This window comes from Canis aureus, chromosome 38, assembly GCF_053574225.1.
Source record: "Canis aureus isolate CA01 chromosome 38, VMU_Caureus_v.1.0, whole genome shotgun sequence".
In the NCBI taxonomy this organism is placed as follows: domain Eukaryota; kingdom Metazoa; phylum Chordata; class Mammalia; order Carnivora; family Canidae; genus Canis; species Canis aureus.
In genome coordinates, this window is record NC_135648.1 from 923,541 (window position 1) to 946,301 (window position 22,761).

The 22,761-nt window shown below is 40.3% G+C and overlaps 3 protein-coding genes across 3 annotated transcripts; all 3 read right to left on the minus strand.

Moving 5' to 3' along the window:
• Positions 1-1,132: 1,132 nt before the first annotated feature.
• LOC144307222 (olfactory receptor 6K3-like) lies at positions 1,133-2,119 on the minus strand. The gene has a single exon (XM_077886783.1). The coding sequence runs from the start codon at positions 2,078-2,080 to the stop codon at positions 1,133-1,135; it is 948 nt and encodes a 315-aa protein (XP_077742909.1). The 5' UTR covers positions 2,081-2,119.
• Positions 2,120-3,991: 1,872 nt separating this feature from the next.
• LOC144307119 (olfactory receptor 6K3-like) lies at positions 3,992-8,907 on the minus strand. The gene is made up of 2 exons (XM_077886657.1): positions 7,937-8,907; positions 3,992-4,136 (listed from the first exon to the last, which is right to left on the minus strand). Exons 1-2 carry the CDS (start codon positions 8,860-8,862, stop codon positions 3,992-3,994), a joined length of 1,071 nt encoding a protein of 356 aa, XP_077742783.1. The 5' UTR covers positions 8,863-8,907.
• A 4,369-nt stretch (positions 8,908-13,276) lies between these two features.
• Positions 13,277-14,434, minus strand: LOC144307271 (olfactory receptor 6K3-like). Its single transcript, XM_077886891.1, has 2 exons — positions 13,534-14,434; positions 13,277-13,326 (listed from the first exon to the last, which is right to left on the minus strand). Exons 1-2 carry the CDS (start codon positions 14,432-14,434, stop codon positions 13,277-13,279), a joined length of 951 nt encoding a protein of 316 aa, XP_077743017.1.
• Positions 14,435-22,761: the final 8,327 nt, after the last annotated feature.

A 22,761-nucleotide genomic window follows, 5' to 3' on the forward strand; every position in this document is an offset into this window, starting at 1 on the left:
TCCAATCAGTAAAATATTTTGTCATATTTAAGCTGATTGATATAAGTACTTTGTAGTAACATGGATAAATTTCAGCATATAATTTTGAGTTCTAAAATATTTATTACCAAGTCACATAGGTATATTATATTAAAACCACTACATAAATTATATATTTTAGCTCTGATATGGTAGGGAAGATAGACGATTTCTTAAGAGAGATGAATTAAATCATCAATAAATTTCATTGACTATAAACGTAGATAAATGCATTTATTATAATAAATCTTAACACTCTTGCACTGATCCTACATAAGATGGTAAGTTCCCACAGGTAGGGATCTGATTTTCTCAACTGCTCTTTATTGTAGTTAACATAATACCAAATGCAGTCCGTGATGCTCCCGTTCGTGACAGCATCACATGCAGAGCACACACGTACACAGATCTCAGAATACCAGCAAGCCTGACAAGAAAGGAAACAAAGGTAGGGCATCAAGTCTACAATCGGGGTGCCGGGAACTCTCACTTATGCTTAATGTCCAGTAACTGCCTAAAAGAACTTGAACAAGTCATCTTAATGTCATGGGGAGTGAGCTACATGGGCTCCATCAGGTCACTGGGAGCTTTGTAAAGAGATGGCATTAAAAGGCAATACCTGTATGATTAATATTGATAAAATTAATCATTTTAAAGTAAAAGAGTAAATTAAAATCAATTAAAATCAAACAAAATGGGGTGTCTTGAGTGGCTTAGTCATTTAAGCATCCTACTCTTGGTTTTAGCTGGGGTCATGATCTCGGGGTTGTGAGATTGAGTCCTGCATGGAGCTACGCACTGAGCAGGGAGCCTGCTTCTCTCCCCCTCTCTCTCCCCTTCTCTCTCTCTAAAAATATAAATAAACAAATACATAAAATCTTAAGCATCAAATAAGATGGGAGATACAAGAAAGAAAACAGTCCACTGATCCTAAAAAGTAAGGAGTGGAATTGGTATGTTTGTCATCTCTGTGAGTTCTCAGAGAACTTCATCAGTCTACCTACCAGCTCGTGGAGAAGAAATTTGGACTAATTGAGTAATTATTTTAAGTTCTACTGTCTGTGGGGCTGATATTTCATGAAAGCTCCATTTGTGTAGAGGACGCGTGTGTAAGTCACCTACCAGGTACATTAAACACCTTTTGAGGGCAAAGGAGTTTCTTAATAGCATCTTTCATATCCTTATTTCTCAGGCTGTATATAATGGGATTGAAAAAGGGGGCGAGGACAGAGAAGGTCAGAGCAATGGCAGCATCCCAGAATGGTGTATACGTGGCAGAGAATCTAAGATACATGAGGGCCACGCTGCCGAAAAATAGCAGGAAGACAGCAATGTGGGCGGCACAGGTGGAGAAGGCCTTTTTACGGCCCTCTGCAGAAGGGATGCCCAGGATCACGGTGACAATTCTGATGTAGGAAAGGGAAATGATCAGACCTGTTATCAGAATGGCCAGAGCATGAATCACATCTTGCACCAGGATCACAGAGGCATCAGTACAGGCTAAACGTAATAACGGTGTGAAGTCACAGAAGATCTGATGGATTTGGTTGGGGCCACAGAAGGGCAGAGTAGAAATCCACACAATCTCAGGTAGAAGGATGAGGAGACCAAAGATACAAGAGCCTGCAGAGAGCTGAGCACACAGCCGAGGGGTCATGATGGTCAGGTAGCGGAGTGGGTTGCAGATGGCCACGTACCTGTCAATGGCCATGACAGTCAGCAGGGCTCCTTCAGTGTTCCCAAGGGAATGGAAGAAGTACATCTGCAGGAGGCAGCCGGTCATGGAGATGGTCTTCTTCTCACTGATCAGGTTGGAGAGCATCTTGGGGATGGTGGCTGTGGTGTACCAGACCTCCAGGAAGGAGAAGGTGCTGATGAAGTTGTACATAGGGTTGTGGAGGCGGGCATCCATCCTGACCGCAAAGAAGATCAATAGATTCCCAACGACAACAAAGGCGTAGATGAAGAGTAAGGGGAAGAAGTACAGGAGGCCACCATCCTGGAGCTGGGGGAAGCCAGTGAAGACAAATTCCGTCACTGCTGACAGATTTGCACCCTCCATGTGCCCAGCAGAGCTCCCTGTGAATGCAGGAGAGGTTATGCCCAATTAACAGAGAAGGGAATCAATACAGTATAACCCTAAATATTATTTCGGTGCCTGGTGCTTTGTGTTCCAACATTTCCCAGGTTCAAAATAACCAGTGACTTGCCTGTATCTGTGATCTTTTTATTTAGGACACAGCATAGCATAATGATTAACGAATAGCAGGGGTTCCAATCAAACATATGAGCCTGAATTCTCATCCTGCCACATATTATTTGGATGATAATGGGCCAGTTACACAATGTCTCCGAGGCTCAGCATCTCCTTCGGTAGCTGAAAACATATTAGTGCAACCAGAGTTGTGAGTATTAAATAAATTAATGTCTCAAAGTCCCTGGCATTGATGCTTAATATCTGTTATCATTTCCTTCCTAGATCAGCTTTCTTAATATTAGCACCATTTTGTTCAGATCTTGTTCACTCCTCAACCATTTGCTGTGTGAATCCCCTCTTTACTGGCGCTTACAGAAGCCATTCTGTCCTGTGTGTCAGGGACATGATAACTGTAAAACAATGGAGAGTTTCAGTTATTATATTATGTCCATACTTTTGTGCCAGAAACTCCTGATTACTGTTCTTTGAAGATTTTCTCCCTTGGCTCTCATGAAACCCCACTCCAGCTGTTCCTAGACAGCTGTTCTAGGAACTGTTCCTGTTCCTAGACAGTAGCCTCCTCTCAGCTGTGTGTTATATCATTGTTTCCTATTATGTATTATGGACCAATCTTCTCTGCTCATTCAGTACATGGCTATATACTGCAAGGTCCTGCTATGGACCCTAAGATCATGTTCCTCTACACTCCGTTGATGAACACATAGTTGTCAAACCTCTGTCTCCAGCACAGGTGTGTTTCCCAGACTTCAGACCCACATATCCGCCCCCCACCCCCCGCCACCTGCCACTCTCTCCCACACTATGGTGGTTTTCATGGTTCGCTGCCACCTCCCTGGGATCGTTGGCTTTGTGAATGGCAACCCTCTTCTTGGAAGGCCTTCAGACTCACTTTTCTTCACTGGGAAACTCTTGGGATTCCTTCAGGTTTCGGCTCAGCCACTGCCTCCTATCAGAAGCCTCACGATTGTTGCTGTGCTCTCATCTCCTTCCCGACATTGATACACGTGTGCACACACATGCACACACACACATCTGGGTTCTACTCATGTGTCCTTCACGGGGCCCCTGCCATAAACCTTACCATGTTTCATTGCAATTCTTGTATCTGTTTCAATTCACTGTATTGTGAACTTCTATCAGGGCAGGATCAGCTTTTTGTCTTTCATGCCCCCTAAGATGTATTAAGTACTTGAGAGTAGCTTCTTTTATAATGAATAGGTTTGGATAAGATTTGAAACCATCATTAAAGCCAGAAAAATCCAGAAGCAAGGCAGGTGGGAAGGAAAGCATAAACATTCGTATCTTAGAGCATTACACAGTCTAAATAACTGGTTATAATTTCTGATTGAAAATATGCAGAGCCCATAGCTCCAATGATGGAACTTTCTCAGAAGCCCTAGTGCAGGGCCCAAATTCAAGCCTTCTCAAATCTTCACTGAGTCTTTAGGGTGTGTTTCATCCCAAATATGGGAGGAATTGGATGCTTTCTCCCCCAGACCTCAGTGACGCTAGGCTTACCTCTGACAGATACAGGAGGGCTCTTCCTTCTCCCTGGGTCTCTGCATTTCCAAATGTCCTTTCACCCTCTCTTAGGACTTGTTATAGCCATCCTACAGAGGACACTAGAGGGGAAATGAGCTCCACTGAGGATGTATCCCCTGGTAAATAAGTAGAAATCAATCTTTTCTCTCATGGGGTCAATTATCAGAGCACCTCTGCACTATCTTCTCATTAGATCTCCAGGTCAAAGGGGATTCAGTGCTTCATGGAAGATTCACAGATCCTGGTGACCATTGCTACCGCCTTTTTCTTGTCATCATTATGATTTAACCGGTCAGTCTCCATCTTGGTATGGAATTGGGAGGGCTCCATACAAAGAACAGTTTGGGCAGACCTCATCCTTACAAAAACACAGATCACATAGGGTAGTGTTGAGGGTGGTTTATTGGCATGGTAAGTATTGTGAATAAGTGAGTGAAGAAAAAGTAGAACAATTTTTGTGAAACCATGTCATTTGGGAAAATGAGCCAGTTCTAAAGAAGACGATGAAAGAATGCCCACTTTTTCCTTCCAACAACGTACATGGGGCTCTCCTTCAAATTATTCCTATTGATTTTGATGAACTCTTTAAATTTCCTATTTTTCTCCACAAAACATATGAAAGATTGGTGCATAGTTCTTGTATACCATTTTGTTTACTGGGTGTTGCAAACATTATAAAATAAAACAACATATAGATTAACTTTTTTTTCTATTCATCATTCTTATAGAAAATATCTTAGAGGGACACCTGGGTGGCTCAGTGGTTGACCGTCTGCCTTTGTCTCAGGGTGTGATGCTGGAGTCCCAGGATTGAGTCCCACATCAGGCTCCCTGCATGGAGCCTGCTTCTCCCTCTGCCTGTGTCTCTGCCTCTTTCTCCATGTCTCTCATAAATAAATAAATAAAATCTTTAAAAAAAAAAAAGAAAGAAAATATCTTAGAAGTTTCTTGATACAGTAGCATAACATTGGGGTTGTGTCCTTCATATGAATGTGGTCAGTGAGCATGACTCAAGGGTGTGCGGTGTTAGGAAAAAGGACCTCTCTCCTCATCCCTATCTAGTTATGGAATTTGACGACTTAAAATACTATATAAAAACAAATTTATATTAACTACCATTGTGTAAGTCACATTTATTTTTAACCATTGAAAATAATCAGGGAAAAAGAAATAATCAAGGAAGATCTTTTTCCTTCGTGTTTCTCTCCCCAGTGTAGTACTACTACAGGATTTCATCGCTAAGCAATATATTATATGCTCCTTTGAATATGCAAATTCATTTAATTTATCTATTTTCCCCCCATGGAAACTAATCTGTTTTTAGTATCAGTAACATTTGGTAAGTTTACTTTTCATATATAATCTGTGGTTCATCTGCTCACTGTTTCTAGAAATAAAATTATTTCTATGAGGAGATGCATAAATTGACAAGAAAGGAGAATGACTTAATTTGCTTTAAGAAAAAGAAATACTTAATTGGTCTGTTTTTGCCCTCATTCAGGTGTTAGGAAGCCTAGAGATTGAAAGGGCTGAATGACAATAATGCCCTCTTTTTAACCTAGCAGACCTGCCATCACTGAATCCTAGAGTTGCCCTAGTGTAATTCAAGTAAGCATCTCATTGGCAGATGGGCACCAGTGGAAGCATTACAGAAAGACATATTTGCACAGTCTCTTTATTCCCTAATTCCAATAAGTTTGTTGCTTTTAGAACACTCTTCCTCCCCACTCTTGTTTTAAATGCACCACAGGAAAAGCGTAAATCATTGAGCTATATAAACACTAAGTGACACTTGGAGAAATCAATACCCTTTTATTTTTTATTATTTTTTATTTTTTATTTTTTTTATCAATAACCTTTTAGATTAACAGAATCATTTCTAAATCTTTTGGTTTGTTTTCCTTCAGTATGGGAAGTTATATAATACTCAACTGACAACAGTGAGTGTCCGTATGTGGGAGCATAACTTGAATACGTTACGCATCCTCCACGGTCTTTCTGTAGATTCTCCAGCTCCCGTGGTACATTGGTCTCCCCAACACCTGCTGCAGACTTAGGAATGCTGACCTAATGATGTGAATGCTGGTTGCCATGGAGCAGGAATACAAATTTTCTGGAGAGACTACCATGAAACCATGAAGCACAAGCCTTAGTCTATGTAGAGGTCTTGCTGGATAATTTTTTGTTTCCTTATCGACCTTTGTTTGTTTTCTTTACTTTTGATGATTATGACTCATGTTCAAAGTCACTGCGTACAGCTTAGGGTGCCGTGTAGGAATGAATTTTCTCTGTTGCTTGTGGAATCCTAAACTCAGACTTTTGAAGCAAAGATGTTCCAGCTTTACTTAACATCCCATCCACCAAAAGACAGGGATGAATAGGTAAACCCATCATTTGATGAACAGAAACATTCTAGGGATCTGTTAAGGAACATGTATTTACAGGCCCCAAAATGCATTTAACAAAATCCAGGTTTTGGTTGGAAATCCAGGTTAAATCCAACAGTTTTATCAAAAAGATTACTTCAAAATATTTCCTAAATAGGTCCTTCCCTTGCCTGTATTGAACTCCCTCAAATTTTGCTTCGTGTGTATTATGACTTTAAGAGAGTATTTACATTTTGTCTATTGAAATCACCTTTCCTTCTTTCTCACGACTTACATAGCTGTTGGATTTGTGTTTTTTTGTTTGTTTGTTTTTTATGGGTTTTTTGTTTGTTTGGTTTTTTTGTTTGTTTGTTTCTTTTTGTTGTTGTTGTTGTTGTTGTTTTCCAGAAGAATGAGTGTGATATATGCTGGGAGGATGGTTTTGTGTTCTGTGTGTCTTTTGGGTTTAGAGAAATTAATACGAACTTGGTTTTGGTTGTTTTGTTGGACTATTGAGGAAGACAATTTAAACATGTAGGATAAAATTCCTATTTTCATACCAAAATTTGTCCTTGTGTTTTATAAAGATAATTATAATGGGCGTGCATAAATGATGGAAACTTAAGGCAATAGTATTGGATATAGCAAAAAGAGGAAAATTTTTAGAACTTTTGGTTAAGAAGTCAAATGAATTGTTTGTTATTTAAAACTGCCATTTGATGGATGAAAGACTTTTCTGCTAAAGGAAATAAAGATGCTTAGCCCTGGGAGGCAAGCAATGATGAAGATCCTTATCTGTGTGTATCTGTGTGCACTGAAGTGTTTTCGTGTAAATAATGTCCCGCAAAGGACTTTTCTTTTTTTTTTTTTTCCAAAGGACTTTTCTTTTTTTTTTTTTTAAATTTTATTTATTTATGATAGGCACACAGCGAGAGAGAGAGAGAGAGAGAGAGAGAGAGGCAGAGACACAGGCAGAGGGAGAAGCAGGCTCCATGCACCGGGAGCCCGACGTGGGATTCGATCCCGGGTCTCCAGGATCATGCCCTGGGCCAAAGGCAGGCGCTAAACCGCTGCGCCACCCAGGGATCCCTTTCAAAGGACTTTTCTTATGAACAAGTCTGGCAATAATTTAGTCTTACTAAATGTAGATGCCTATTATTCTAATGAAGAGCTAATTACACAACTAAAAATATAGTTTTCTTCCTTAACTATTATTTTCCCTTTTTTAAACAAGGCATCTGCTTCCCAACAAACCTAATCAGATCACTCATGATCTGCAATGAAATAGAAAACTTTCCTGAGGTGTAATACCTGAAGCATGCAGCTGGCTTCTGAAGTTTGTCTTTAGTTACAACTTTTCACAAGAAAGCAAGCAAGGCTTTCAACCCCATAATAAAACTCTTGACCATATAAACATCAGGTGTTATAGCTAGGACAGATGCGTTTTCGTAGCTATAAGGGAAAGTGATCAGGAGAACAGACGGAAAGTTCAGTGTGACAAAGAACTAGATATAGTTTCATTTTTTAATCTGTTAGAGAAACATTAAAACAGTGGAAGTGGAGCTGCTGCTCAGAATGAACTTCCAGACATGCTCGATGCTTTCCGAAGATGGACGAGTTTTCTATTTTTTTTTAAGATTTATTTATTTATTTATGATAGACAGAGAGACAGACAGACAGATACAGGCAGAGGGAGAAGCAGGCTCCATGCCGGGAGCCTGACGTGGGACTCGATCCCGGGACTCCAGGATCGCGCCTTGGGCCAAAGGCAGGCGCCAAACCACTGAGCCACCCAGGGATCCCCTGGACGAGTTTTCTAATTGCATTCTTCATGTCCTTGTTTCTCAGACTATAAATGATGGGGTGGAAGAATGGAGCAAGGACAGTAAACATCAGTGCAATGGCTGTGTCCAAAGCTGGGGGGTAGGTGGCATTGAAACGCAAGTACATGAGGGACACACTGCCAAAGAAAATCAGGAAGACAGTGAGATGGCCCCCACAGGTAGAAAAGGCCTTCTGCCGACCCTCAGCAGAGGGGATCCTCAGGATCACAGAGACGATTCTGATGTAGGATAGGGCAATGATTAGGATGGTGATGATGATGGCCACAGCGTGGATCACATCTTCAACCAGAATCACGGACGCGTTTGTACAGGCCAGCCTCAGCACTGGCACCAAGTCACAGAAGATCTGATGGATTTGGTTGGGCCCACAGAAGGGCAGTGTGGAAATCGTTACAATCTCAGGAAGTAGGATGAGGAAGCCAAAGATGCAGGAGCCTGCAGACAGCTGAGCACACAGCCGGGGGGTCATGATCATCTGGTAGCAGAGAGGGTTGCAGATGGCCACGTACCTGTCAATGGCCATAGTGATCAGCAAGATCCCCTCTGAATTCCCAAGGGAATGGAAGAAGTACATCTGCAGGAGGCAGCTGGTCATGGAGATGGTTTTCTTCTCACTGACCAGGTTGGAGAGCATCTTGGGGATGGTGGCTGTGGTGTACCAGACCTCCAGGAAGGAGAAGGTGCTGATGAAGTTGTACATGGGGTTGTGGAGGCGGACATCCATCCTGACCGCAAAGAAGATCAATAGATTCCCAACGACAACAAAGGTGTAGATGAAGAGTAAGGGGAAGAAGTACAGGAGGCCACCATCCTGGAGCTGGGGGAAGCCAGTGAAGACAAATTCCGTCACTGCTGACAGGTTTGCACCCTCCATGTGCCCAGCAGAGCTCCCTGTGAATGCAGGAGAGGGCACATACCAGCTCAAGGGGAGGAGGAGAAGAAAGGATGATGTACAGCTAAATAACTCCAATGCATAACAGGATAGAACTGGAAGTTTTTATTTTTTCCTGATGCCACATGCTTGTGCATATTGATTAATATTTGACATGTTTTCTAACTCCGTCAGAGGCACAATCACAGTGATAGTACAGCTGTGTTCAGCTTCACCTGTAATACAACTATGGGAATTTTTAAGTTACACACAATACAACTATGGGAATTTTGTAAGTTACACACAATTACTATATTATGATCTAATAATTCAAAATATATGTGTATATTATAATGAATTTTAGAAGTAAGGGACAAGAATAAAAATAAACACAATAGAAATTGTATTATTATTTTTTCTTTCTACCCCAATGAACATTCTTGCACATTCTTCCTTGGAGCTTTCTGTTCTAGGGGATTGGAATGTAGACCAGTAGTCTACACTGAAACCCCAATCGAGTCTCTTACTACCTACCCGTCTTTTGGCAAATTACTTAATCTTTTAGGCTCAAGTACTCATTTGCAAAATGAGAGTACAATAGTATCTATCTAATAGGGAATCTGTAGGATTAAGTAAATATATTCACAGGACTTAATCACTGCTTAACAGGCAGCTTCTTGGACAGGTGGTAAATTCCAACTCCCCACACCTTTCGTTCTCCTACAGCATGGCTGCGCGCTTGCTCCCCCACTTCTGCACTGAAGCTCTTCCAACCAAGCTCAGCATCGCCCTGCCTGCCCATGTTAATGGAGACTCTGTTGTCATCTGGCTCTGGACACAGTTCATCCCTTTACCTGAGGCTTTCCTCCTCCACTTCTATGATTCCATCTCTAAGAGTAAGGGACATGAATAAAAATAAACAGAAGTTACATTACATATTCCCAATGGCTCTCAGAAGTGGTTCTGGTTTTGTCTTTTTGTTTTGTTTCACTTGTTTTCATTCATTCTATCATCCTTACTCTTCTCTTCTCTCTCCCACTAACTGTTCTCCAAGTGCTCACTTCCTGCATCCACTCTGTTCTCAATAATTCTATTTGCTCCTGTGGTGATCTCATCCACTGACAAGATCTCAGTTATTACTACTTGCAGATGTTTTTCTCCAGCCAACTCTCTTTCATGAGCTCTAAGCCCACACATCTGACTCCAAACTTGCTCTGGCTTCTCCTCCTCGCATCCCCAGTGCCGTTCCCCCAGAGTGCCCTCATGCACACTGCTTTGCGGGATCACCATAGCTCCTGTGTGTATCATGTCCTCGGACTGTAGGATAGCCATTCCCCCTCTGCTTACAAAAAATAATGCTTAATACTGGTCATGTTTCTGCATGCTCCCCACCCCTTATAAACCCCGTGACTTAGCTTTTCTATGCCTTTAATTCCTCTCTTGCAAGGTGGAGAAAATATTAATACTGGCACATAATGTTCAAAGAACGGGAGACCCTGTATAATAGCAATAACAGCATTCTAGAGTGTGGTGGGGTATCAAGTCACTTACTGCACAAGCAATGCCCAAAGCACGAGCTATACTTCCTACCTAATGCTCTAAAGAGGTAAGATTATCCCCACTTTACAGATGAAAAGACATGAGCACAGACAGATGAAACACTTGGCCCAGGGATTCTCAGCTGCAGTCAGAATGTAAATCCATGCTCTGTAACCTCTAGTGATGCGTTTCAACCCAGACACTTGGCTGCCTCTACTGATTTGTGGGACATCCTTTCAATGCCTTAAATAGTGTCAGGAATATAGTAAACACTCCAGAATGTTGGGCACTATGACCCTGGGGTTTCTGTCATGTATGTATCACGTTTGATAATAATTACCGACTACTTGTTTTGTCTTCTTTAGACAGGGTTCCTCCTTCAGGGCAGTAAACTAAAAGAGGGTTGGCATGCAAAAGATGGTTGGTGTCAAGTAAATTAACCTGGAGCCAAGCTACTGGGTGCAGTGATCATTTAGCCCACAAGACAGCCATGGACAGGGAACAAAGAAAATTAAGGACTGTTTGGAAAGGGAAGTATGACAATCCACTTTGAGTAAGAGTCCTAATCAAGTCTGGAAAAAATGACGTCTCAAAAGACGGCATCATAATGGAGTATCCGGCTTCACATACATGTGTACCCAGCACAGTCTCCCCCATATGTGCCTTTGCACCTTAGCAACATTTGAAGCTTTTGAGTCCTCAGGTTATGACATTCTTATTCTTACACATAGTGAGTGAATTCTTTCTCGAGACTTGGCCTTCTGCACTCACCTCTACCAAAGACCACAGGGACTCCTCTGTCTGTCTGGGTCTCTGCGTCCTTGATATCCCTCCAGCCCTCCACAGGGGGACTTACAGCTACTTTCACAGATATCCCAGGGAATAGCAAGGAGGGAAGTGGGCGCCATAGGGGATTCCTGCCTTGCACCACAGTGGAAAGGATCACTTTTCCTCATGGAGTTAATTAGCAGTAAGATCCTCACTGTACTCTTCTCTCATTAGATTTTAGGATCAACGTATTTTTTTTTTTGTATTTGTACTTATCACTCCGAACATTGCAAACTACTTTCTCCAGCAAAGTGCTTATGGCCCCAAGTATGTGTGTCTACCAGGACGCCACACAAAGAGCACATTTGTGGCAGTGCTGCTCTTCTAACATGGATACATGTGCGGAAAGTCTCAAAAGAAATGTACTGACACCGGAAAAACTTGAGAAAATATTTAACAGAAAATAAGATCTTTTCATAACAGACATGTCATTGGGATTTTGTGCCAATACTGAAGTGTGAGGACAATGTCATTTTTTTCTCATGCCACAAATGCATGTATCTCTCTTACCCTAAACAATTCACATTGGTCCTACTAACCTCTCCATTGAAAAAGTCTCACAGGATTTTTTCTGTACTCCATGTGCTTAATACACTGCTCTGTTGAAAACTCAAAAGTATTTTTCTTCCTTCTCCTCCTATCCTTCTTCTTTTTCTCTTTCTCCACTGTGTCTTCCTTCTTCTTCTTCTTCTTCTTCTTCTTCTTCTTCTTCTTCTTCTTCTGCTTCTGCTTCTTTCTTCTTCTTCTTCTTCTTCTTCTTCTTCTTCTTCTTCTTCTTCCTCTCTTCTTCTCTTTTTCTTCATCTAGTTGTTTTTATCATGTAATCTTCTTGGAAATATGTATCAGACTTTGGATGGGAAGACATGCTTTCTTTCTCTCTTGAGTTTTGTCTAATATGTCTTCCTGTGACTTGGGGGCCTATTTTCCTTGTCTAACTTCTTATAATATTTTTTCTTGAAATTAAAAAATAGTAAGCCATGGGAATAAAAGACATAGCATAGGGAACATAGTCAATGGTGCTGTAATAGTGTTGCATGGTGACAGATGGTGGCGACATTTGTGGGGAGCACAGCATGATATACAAAGAAGTTGAACCACTATATTGTACGCCTGAAACTACTATAATATTGTGCATCAATTATACTCAAGCTAAAGAAGAAAATCACATGAGGGGATCTGAAAAAAATTTTAATTGGCAAAATTGCATTTCCAATGATTTAACACAGTGTGGAAAAGTCTATTTCACTTTTAACGACTTTATTGAGATATAATTTGTATACAAAGAACATATTTAATGTGTACAGTGTGATGAGTATGAACATATACAAACACCATATACAATCACCATAGTGATGGTAATAGGTGTATCCAATGCCTCCCAGGGTTGCTTCATGTTTAAGGTAACAAATATGAACTTTAACCTCTTCAATAGATCTTATGAGGGGATCTGAAAAAAATTTTAATTGGCAAAATTGCATTTCCAATGATTTAACACAGTGTGGAAAAGTCTATTTCACTTTTAACGACTTTATTGAGATATAATTTGTATACAAAGAACATATTTAATGTGTACAGTGTGATGAGTATGAACATATACAAACACCATATACAATCACCATAGTGATGGTAATAGGTGTATCCAATGCCTCCCAGGGTTGCTTCATGTTTAAGGTAACAAATATGAACTTTAACCTCTTCAATAGATCTTACCACTATGTTTTGCAATCTGCAGTTGTTACTAATGCCTTTGGAATAATAATAAGGATAATATAATAATAATAATAATAATACTTATATAGTAACAATAAAATTAATGTTTACAAGATCTATTTTAATGATTTAAACATTATATTTCCTTTCTATTATCTATCCATCTATGCTAGTCAAAACAAAAAGTCCATGATACATGAAATGTGTATAAATAAACATGTACATGGGGAGATGGAAATAAATAGAAACTATCAGTGTAACATTGAATTAGTTATATGTTAATTTTATGATTTAGTATGTCAGAGTAACATCTAAAGTGAGAGGTGCCTAAGAACTAGCATCAACTTGCAGATGCATTAAACACTTTCTGAAGGCAGAGAAGCTTCTTTAAAAAAAAAAAAAAAAGATTATATCTACTTATTTGAGAGAGAGAGAGAACCCAAATGGGAGTAGAGGAGGGGCAAAAGGAGATGAAGAAACAGGCTCTTGCCCAGCAGGGAGGCTCAATCCCAGGACCCTGAGATCATGACCTGAGCCAAAGTCAGACACTTAACCAACTAAGCCACCCAGGTGATCCAGGAAAGAGAAGCTTCTTAATAGCAATCTTCATATCCTTGTTTCTCAAGCTATAAATGATAGGGTTGAAAAAGGGAGCAAGAACGGCAAACATCAATGCAATGACTGTGTCCAAAGTTGGTGGGAAAGTGGCAGAGAAACGCAGGTACATGAGGGAGACACTGCCATAGAACATCAGAAAGACACCAAGATGAGATGCACAGGTAGAAAAGGCCTTCTGGCGGCCTTCAACAGAAGGGATCCTCAGGATCACAGTGATGATTCCGATATAAGAGAGAGCAATGATCAGTACAGCGATGATGATGGCCACAGCATGGATCACATCCTCAATCAGAATCATGGACGTGTCTGTACAGGCCAAGCGTAGCACAGGTTCAAAGTCACAGAATATCTGATGGATTTGGTTGGGCCCACAGAAAGGCAGTGTGGAAATCCATGCAATCTCTGGGAGTAACACAAGAAAGCCAAAGATGCAAGAGCCCGCAGAGAGCTGAGCACACAGCCGGGGGGTCATAATGGTTGGGTAGCGGAGAGGGTTGCAGATAGCAACGTACCTGTCAATGGCCATGGTGGTTAACAAAATCCCCTCTGAATTTCCAAGAGAATGGAAGAAGTACATCTGCAGGAGGCAGCCAGTCATGGAGATGGTCCTCTTCTCACTGACCAGGTTGGAGAGCATCTTGGGGATGGTGGCTGTGGTGTACCAGACCTCCAGGAAGGAGAAGGTGCTTATGAAATTGTACATAGGATTGTGGAGGTGGACATCCATCCTGACCGCAAAAAATACAGTGAGATTCCCAACAATGATAAATGTGTAGATGATGAACAAAGGAATGAAGAGGAGGAGGCTACCATCTTCAAACTTGGGGAAGCCAGAGAAGAGAAATTCTGTCACCATAGAAGTTTGGTTAGCTCCTACCATGGTCTCAATGGCCTTAATTTTATGGGTAGAAAGACACTGCTCACTCCCTAGATGAAATATAAAGAGTTAGATCTCTTGGCTCATGTAAGAGTCAAAGAAAGAAATGCTTTAGGTAGATGATTTAACTCCATCACTCTTGGGTTAATTAAGCAGATATCCATTTAGTGTCCATTATGGGCCAAGCACAACTATAGGTTTATTGAATTCAGTAATGAAGAAAGTACTCTGTTTTCATGGAGCTTATATTCCAACAAAGAAGACAAATAATAGTAAACAAGCTATTAATAATGTCATGTTTAAAAACTATACTAACTAAAATAAAGTAGGATATTAAGGATACTAATAATCATTGCTTTTTATAAGAATTCCCCAAGTCATTTTGAATCCATACCAGATAAATTCTCTAATGTTTCCTGACTATGGATTAGACAATTACAATTTTTAGTTTCCTTTCTACATAGTTACTGTAAAGTTGTATTCTGCATTTTCTGGAAAATCCCCAGTTTTTAGTATTATGTTCCTTTTCCAGACCAGAGAAGAGTAAGGTTAGAGAAGAAGGTAAGGTTTGTAGGCAAATCTATCAAGCCGAAGCTATGGTAGGAAACTATTCCCAGGATCAGAAAAGATAGAACTAGCACAGAGGGAAGGGACGTGTGAGAAACTGCGCTTTAGTGGGTTCTGGAAGAACAAAGAAAGTCCGGTGGATGAACTGGGAGTTCTCTCTTTAGAACCTAGTTCTTGAAATCTTTCAATCAGGCTTCTAAATGTCAGTCCATTAGAGATATTGGAAAGAAGCCAAGAATCTTAATGAAATAGCTAAGTGTCTCCACACAGATCATTTATACCTTGATGAAGACCATCAAGGAATGAGAAAGTGAAGGCCAAAATGTGAGAGTCCAACACAATTTGGGTCCCTTGAAAGTGACATGAAGCATGAAGAGGTCTCTAAAGGTAGTCCATGGAAACTCATCAGGTGCATCAGGATCTAGTCCCCTGACAACTCAGAAACCTGATCTAACAGAGAAGAATCAATTAAAGAGAAATGTTTTTCCCTTTCACTATTATTTATATTCCCCAAATGAATGAGAACATATAATGTTTGTCCTTCTCCGATTGACTTACTTCACTCAGCATAATACCCTCCAGTTCCATAAGGGAAGGGAGAAGAAATGTGTGGGAAATATCAGAAAGGGAGACAGAACATAAAGACTGCTAACTCTGGGAAACGAACTAGGGGTGGTAGAAGGGGAGGACGGCGGGGGGTGGGAGTGAATGGGTGACGGGCACTGGGTGTTATTCTGTATGTTAGTAAATTGAACACCAATAAAAAAAAAAAAAAAAATAAAGAGAAATGTTGAGAACACCAAGGAATCTGAAAGATAAGTTCTCTTTGGAAATAATGTAGAGCCATGTAAAAATGAGCTCCTCATATGATTAAATTAGATCACTTGATTATGCTTTATGCCAATATTCCCTGGAAAACACAGCCAAATATTTCCCCTGAGCTGATACTATTAGAAAATTACTTATAAGCAGAATTTATGTAAAGCCTATAACTTTATTGAAGAATGGCATTTGAAATTCCAAGTTAACATGAGGCATTTAAAATATAAATGGAGACAAAGAAAAATATTTGACTCATTCTGAGATTTTTCAGAGATCTCATTACAAAACTGAATATATATCTTGAGAAAGTCCTTTTAAGAACTGCTTTATATAGACTAAATTTTGTAAACAGCAGTTCATCAGCTTCTAGCAAAACAAGGGCCCACAAAGTATTAAGAAATATTGATTATTACATGTATACATGTAAACCCTTCAGGTTTTCATAGAATAAGATTATTGTAAATGTCATTATACAGATATCAATTGTCATTAATTTTTTCTGCTGGCTATAGGACATTTGTTTCATGAATATGCATATAAATGAATGTATACACTATACATTATATATAATACAGAGATTCGTTCAATGCAATCTCAATTAATATCCAGGTAGGGTTTTTTAATAGATATTAAGAAGCTAGTTCTAAAATAAATATATTAAAAGATAATGGACTAGGCAAAGCATCTTGAAAAAAGAGAACAGATTTGGAGGACAGAACTGCTGATATACATGTCCAGATTCACTGTAACGCTAAAAAAAAGTCAAGACACATTGATCAATAGAGCCAAGTAGAGTACAAAAATAGGCACTCATATATACAGCCAAGCAATTCAACAGAGAGAAAACAGTATTTTTGGCAAATGACACCAGGAAAACTGGAAACAAATGTGCTTTTAAAAAATCTTGTATCATACATGAGAATTCATACAAAATGGATCATAGACCTAAATGTAAAACCAAAATGATAAAAGATCTCCCAGGAAATAGAAAACATCTTCATGACCTTCAGTTCAACAAAAATGTATATGCTATGGCATCAAAAGCACAGTATGTAAAAGAAAAAACTGCTAAATTGAACTTCACCAATTTTGATTGCTCTGCAAATTTCACTGTTAAGAGAATGAAAAGAGAAGCCATTCTGGGAGAAAATGTTTGTGACTGCGTATCCAGTAAAAGACACCTCCAGAATACACGCAAACTCAAAACTCTTAAAACCATGATAAGGTACATCAGCATAATGCATCTATGAGAACAATCACATTTTTTTTTTTTACAAAACAGCTGGCAATGCCAAGTGCTCGTGAGAATATGCAGCAACTTGATGTCTCCTATAGTGCTGGCGGGCATATTTACCCAAAAGAAGTGAAAGTTTATATCACTAAATTCTACACCTGAAATCAATTTTACCATATACATTCCTAAGTAGAATTTAAATAAAAACTTGGGGAAAAAAATGAAAGTTTATGATCACGCCAAAACCTGTAAACAAATATTTATAGTGGTGGCTTTATTTATAAAACTGTAAACAGCCCAAATGGCCTCCAGCTGGTAAATGGATCCATGAACTTGGTACATCCATGTAACGAACTATCACTCAACAGTGAAAGTGAACAGTATACACACAAGGCGGGTAATCTCAAATGCATTGTGTTAAGAGAAAGAAGCCAAAGGCTACATGGTGTAAGATTCCATTTATAGGACTGTTGTGGACTGAATGTTTTTACTTCCTGCTGCTCACATCCTCACGTTGAAACCTTACCTCCCAATATGATGGCTCTAGGAGATGGGGCTTTGGGGAGCTGAGCTGATAAGAATTAGATGAGCTCATGGGTGGCATTAGTACCCTTCTAAGAGTCTGGAGAGAACTTGCTCCTCTCTGTCATCTGCCACATGGGGATACAGAGAGAAGCAGTCACCTACAAACCACACACCAAGTCTTCCTGACCTGGACCTCAGGCTCCCAGGCTGCAAAAGTGCTAGATATAAAAGTATGTTGTTTAAGCCACTCTGTCCATCATAATTCTCTTCTAGCAGACTGAGTGAACCCATACCAAGAAGTAAGGGTACTACTCTAATGAATACCTAAAAACGTGGAAGCAGCCTTGGAACTGGGCAATAGGCAGAGGCTGGAAGAGTTTAAGAGAAAGCATTCTGTGTCTAAGAAAAGCTCAGTCCCAGGTGGATGGAATGTTGTAGTGACTCACATCTGTAGGACGATCATCAATAGTAACTTTGGCTCATCACTCTACGCTCGCCAAACCCAACACCAAGGAGATCAGGAGAGCGGAGCTGGCCTGAGGAAGCCCTTTGGAAAAGACTTGCCCTTCTTGGTCTTCTGGACCCTGTAAAGCTTAGAACAGGTGAGTGGGGGAGCTTGGAGAAACCCAGGAAAGGATGAGGACCAGGAATGTTAGGCTGGCCCAAGACCCAAGGGGCTGGAATCAGCTTGTGGTTGAGAAAGGGAAGACATTTAAGTTTATGCAAAAGTTTTTGAATAAAGGACTTAAGAGTCCAAGGCATAGGAATAAAATAATAAGGGAACAGACTCTCTCTCCTATCTACCCTCCACCTCTAAAATATATACGCACTAAGGAGTCTGGCTGAAAACCTCTATGATTTTCAGACTGATTGCGGGCGATTACAATGGCTTTCCCTGGCAGGTCCCCTAGAAAAGTTGCCCCCTACCCCCTAGCACTTGGTTGCAGCTCATGTCCTGCAGCCTCTAAAAGAGTTGCAGCAAGGACTAGGGCTCTTCTGGTCTTTCATGCCCTTTGCATGTCTCCAGTCACCCCAGCAAATGCACGCCTACATCGCTAGTTGCAGCCTTGGGCCAAAGTCCTCTTCTGAGGCTACTTTAGGGGATGAGGGAGAGAAACCCTGGTGTCATTTCTCCCTGCTCTAACTTTGTCCACTCTGTATCCTCCTCTCCAACTCAGGGTCCATGAAATTGCTGGAGACTTTGGTTCAGGGGTCCTTTGACAGTGAAATGACCCTCACGTCGGCACTGATGCATCTGACCCTTGATCAGGGCTATTTCTCAGGGGATATGATGTGGGGGAGGGAGAGGGGCTTTCTCTGTTTCAGCCTTTTGCTCAGACTATCATAGTAAGTGATTCTCACAGTACATGTTCGAAAGCTTCGTGGTTACATTTATTTCGGCTCAGGGTTGTTTTAATCCGCTACTCTGACATGTGGTAATTCAATTCTCTCTTAACTCAGCTGAACCCCTGACACACACAAGGAGATTCAGGGAAGGGACAGAGCAGGTTCGTACTATCTCCATTTGCAAATCAGTGTAAAGATGTCTGCATCTTTTGGGGTATTTCAAACCCCAAAGCAGTCGGAGTTACTGTCTTACTGTGATTCTGTCATCTCTACTTATTTCCCCTAAGTGAGTGCTGTTAATCTTTTTAATAGAATCTGGGTGCTTATGTTTTAGCAAAATCGGTGTTATACTTTACAGAAATTAATGTGCCAATTCGAAGTTTATCCATTGGAGACTGGAAGGAGAGAAATGAGCTGACCCAGTCCCACCACGAGAAAGGACGGTGAATATAAAAATTAGCCCCGGCGAGGGGTATAGACTGAATGTTTTTACTTCAGTTCAATTGGACCAATTGGATTCCAATTCCTTGGAATAAGATTTTCAGGAATCAGCTCCTTAGATGTATAGATGTATCTGACCCCTTTATTCATGATCTTATTTGGTTTATATTCACATGACTGGGAACAGAGATCGGTATGTAAAGTGGTGTCCTCGTGGATCAGAGTTAATTTAGAAAAATCCTGAGGCTGTGAAATCAGAGGAACAATATCATTGCTAGGGTACAAGTCTTATTATTCCATTATCAGAGCACAGACAAAACAGAGCATCATCACTCATTTTTAATCCTACAAGTGTATCTCCTCTTCCAAGACTAATTCTATGCAGCCATTCATGGAATCTAGAACATGTCCCCAAATACTGTGATTTAAGTCAATAGAAGGAGCACAAGCTAAATGTCCTTTTCTTTTACCCAGTAGGCAATTCACGTTCACCTTGACTCAGGGCAAGCCTGCACCTTGGACACACACGCTTCTCCTCTTACCTCCAGCAGAGACGAAGGGGATCCTTTCCTGGGTTTACGTGGCTGAAGTCCCTCCAGTTCATCCGGTGGACCACTGAGTCTGTTTCTAAAGCCTTCTTGGGTAGATTTCTCTACTGGAGATTTCCCTGATGACCAGAGAAAAACCTCAGTTCCATTCCCCCACAGATTAATTAGTGGGACCTCCTCTTCTGATCTTCCCTCGTTAGTTCTCCTTAGTGAGAACAACTCCAAAAGTCCTTTGAAAGTATGAGTCTCCTTTGGCATTTGCTCAGAATAAATAGATTATGTGAATACATATTTTTCCTGTTTTATTGAAAAAAAATTGACATTCATCACTGTATAAGTTTAAGACATACGGCGTGATGGTTTGATTTGCATCTATTATGAAATGATTACAATAGGTTCAGTTAGGACCCACCTTCCCATGTAGATATAATGCAAAGAAGGAAAAAGGAAAAAATGTTCTCCTTGTGACAAGAAGTCTTAGAATTTCCTCTTTCCTATATACCATACAACAGTGTCAGCTCTGATCGTCATGTTGTGCATTACATCCCAAGGACTTATTTAGATTATAATTGGAAGTTTATACCATTTGACCACCTTCCTTCAGGTTCCCCTCTCCTCTCCATCACTTCTACCAGAGTCAGATCTCTTTCTATGAGTTTTTTTTTTTAAGATTCCACATATAAGTGAAATCATATAGTATTTGTCTTTCTCTGATGTATTTCACTTAGCATAATGCCCTCAAGGTCCATCCATGTTGTGACAAATGGTAGATTTCCTCTTTTCGTGGCTGAGTAATATTCCACTAGATATATAGATCTATAGCTAAAATATATGTAGATCTATAATGGAATATTACATATATATCTAGCAGAATATTTTTTGTGATATATATATATGAATGAATAGGGAATATATATGAATGAATAGGGAAAATGTGATATATATATATATATCACATTGATGGACACTTAGGTTGTTTCCATGTGTTGATGCTTGTAAATAATGTTACTGTGAACATGGGAGCTGTGAGTGTGAGAATGCAGATATCTTTTTGAGTTGGCACTTTCATTTTCTTTTTAATTTTTTGAGGAGACTCCATACTGTTTTGCACAGTGGCTGCACCAATTTACATTCCCACCAACAGGGCACAAGGGTTCTCTTTTCTCCATATCCTCGCTAACACTTATATCTCTTGTCTTTTTGATAATGAACATTCTAACAGGTGTGACATGATATCTCATTGTGATTTTAATTTGCATTCTCATAATGGCTAGTGATATTGAGTACCTTATTATGTACCTGGTGGCCTCCCACTTATCTTCCTTGGAGAAATATCTATTTAGGTACTTCACTCATTTAATTGCATTTTTGCTCTTCAGTTGGATGAGTTATTTATATATCTTGGATATTAACATCTTATCAGATATATAGTTTGCAATTTTTTTTCCCATTCCATAGGTTGTCTTTTCACTTTGTTGATGGTTTCTTTTGATGGTTTTGTCCCCCTCTCCCCCAACACAGGTTCTCTTTCCCTACTAGAGGAACCCAAGGCTCAGGGAAAGCCTCCTCACGTGCTGGCCTAGGGGAAGAGTAATGGGTCAACTTATAGCCACTTCTTTTCCCCTTCTACTGCAGTCTATCATGGTCTCTATGGTGGAGAGGTGCTTCAGTATCATCCTTGAGTTCTGGGGTTCTCTCAGTGGTGACTTATTTTCGAATAGCTGTTATTTGTTCCTGTGTGGAGGAGCAAAGTCAAGGACAACCTATGTCATCGTCTTGGTGATGTCGCTCCAGAATACACATTTTAATGAAGAATTGCTTTCAACTGGATTAAGGATTTTTTTTCTTCTCTACTCTCTGAAAGGATGGTGGCATTTTTCAAGGTGTGTTGAGTTTCCCTGGCACACGGTTTCCATTGCAATAACATTGTTGACTACGTAAGAGGCAGTGCTATGAGAGGTTTGTTTTCTTTGCTGAAGATACTCCTTTACCACCATTTCCAAATATAGACCATTACCCTACTCTTTGAGTCCATATATGTGATTAGTTCCACTGGTTCCATTGAAGATTTCAGCACAATGTGAGGATATCAATCTCTACGTTCCAAAGGAATATAAAACTCCTCCCTGTATCCATGCCCCTTACAAGGTGATTTGGCAACTCTTACCATCAAGAGGTGGAGTCTCTTTACCTCCTCTGAGTCCCTCTTGTGATGTGATTTAACCACCAAATGCAGTGGAACACATCGTGTGCCAGTTCTGAAGCTAGTGCTCAAAAAGCCCTACATACTTAGCCAGTCTCCATAGCCCCCATTCTCAGAGTAAAGGAGAAAAATATAAACCCTTACAGTGGCCTTCAAGGCCCTATAGGATCCATCTCCCAAACTTCTCTGCACTCACAGCAGTGGTCTACCTCCACTTCCACTCCACTTCAACCACAGTGGCCTCCTTGAGTCCTTGAATAGGCCAGGGTTTGCCCAGGAAACTCTCTCAGAAGCTTCTCCTGCTGCCTGGATTATTCTCCCTCCACATATCCATACAACTAACTCCTTGTCCAAATCCTTGTCTAAATGTGACCTTCTACTAAATGAGGTCCAACACGACCATACTACCTAAATTATGATCTCCTTATGCACACCAGACCCTCTTATCTTGCAACATTTTCTTTTATTTCCCACAGAATACAGTTTCATACAACTTATCAGGTTTTTTTTGGTTTATTACTAATATATATTTTAAAATATCTCCCCTCACTACAGTGTTGGTTACATAAAGGCAGGAAATTTTTCTCAATTGTATCCCAAGCACCTGAAACAGCACTCGGCATAGCAGTCTTGGAAAATATTT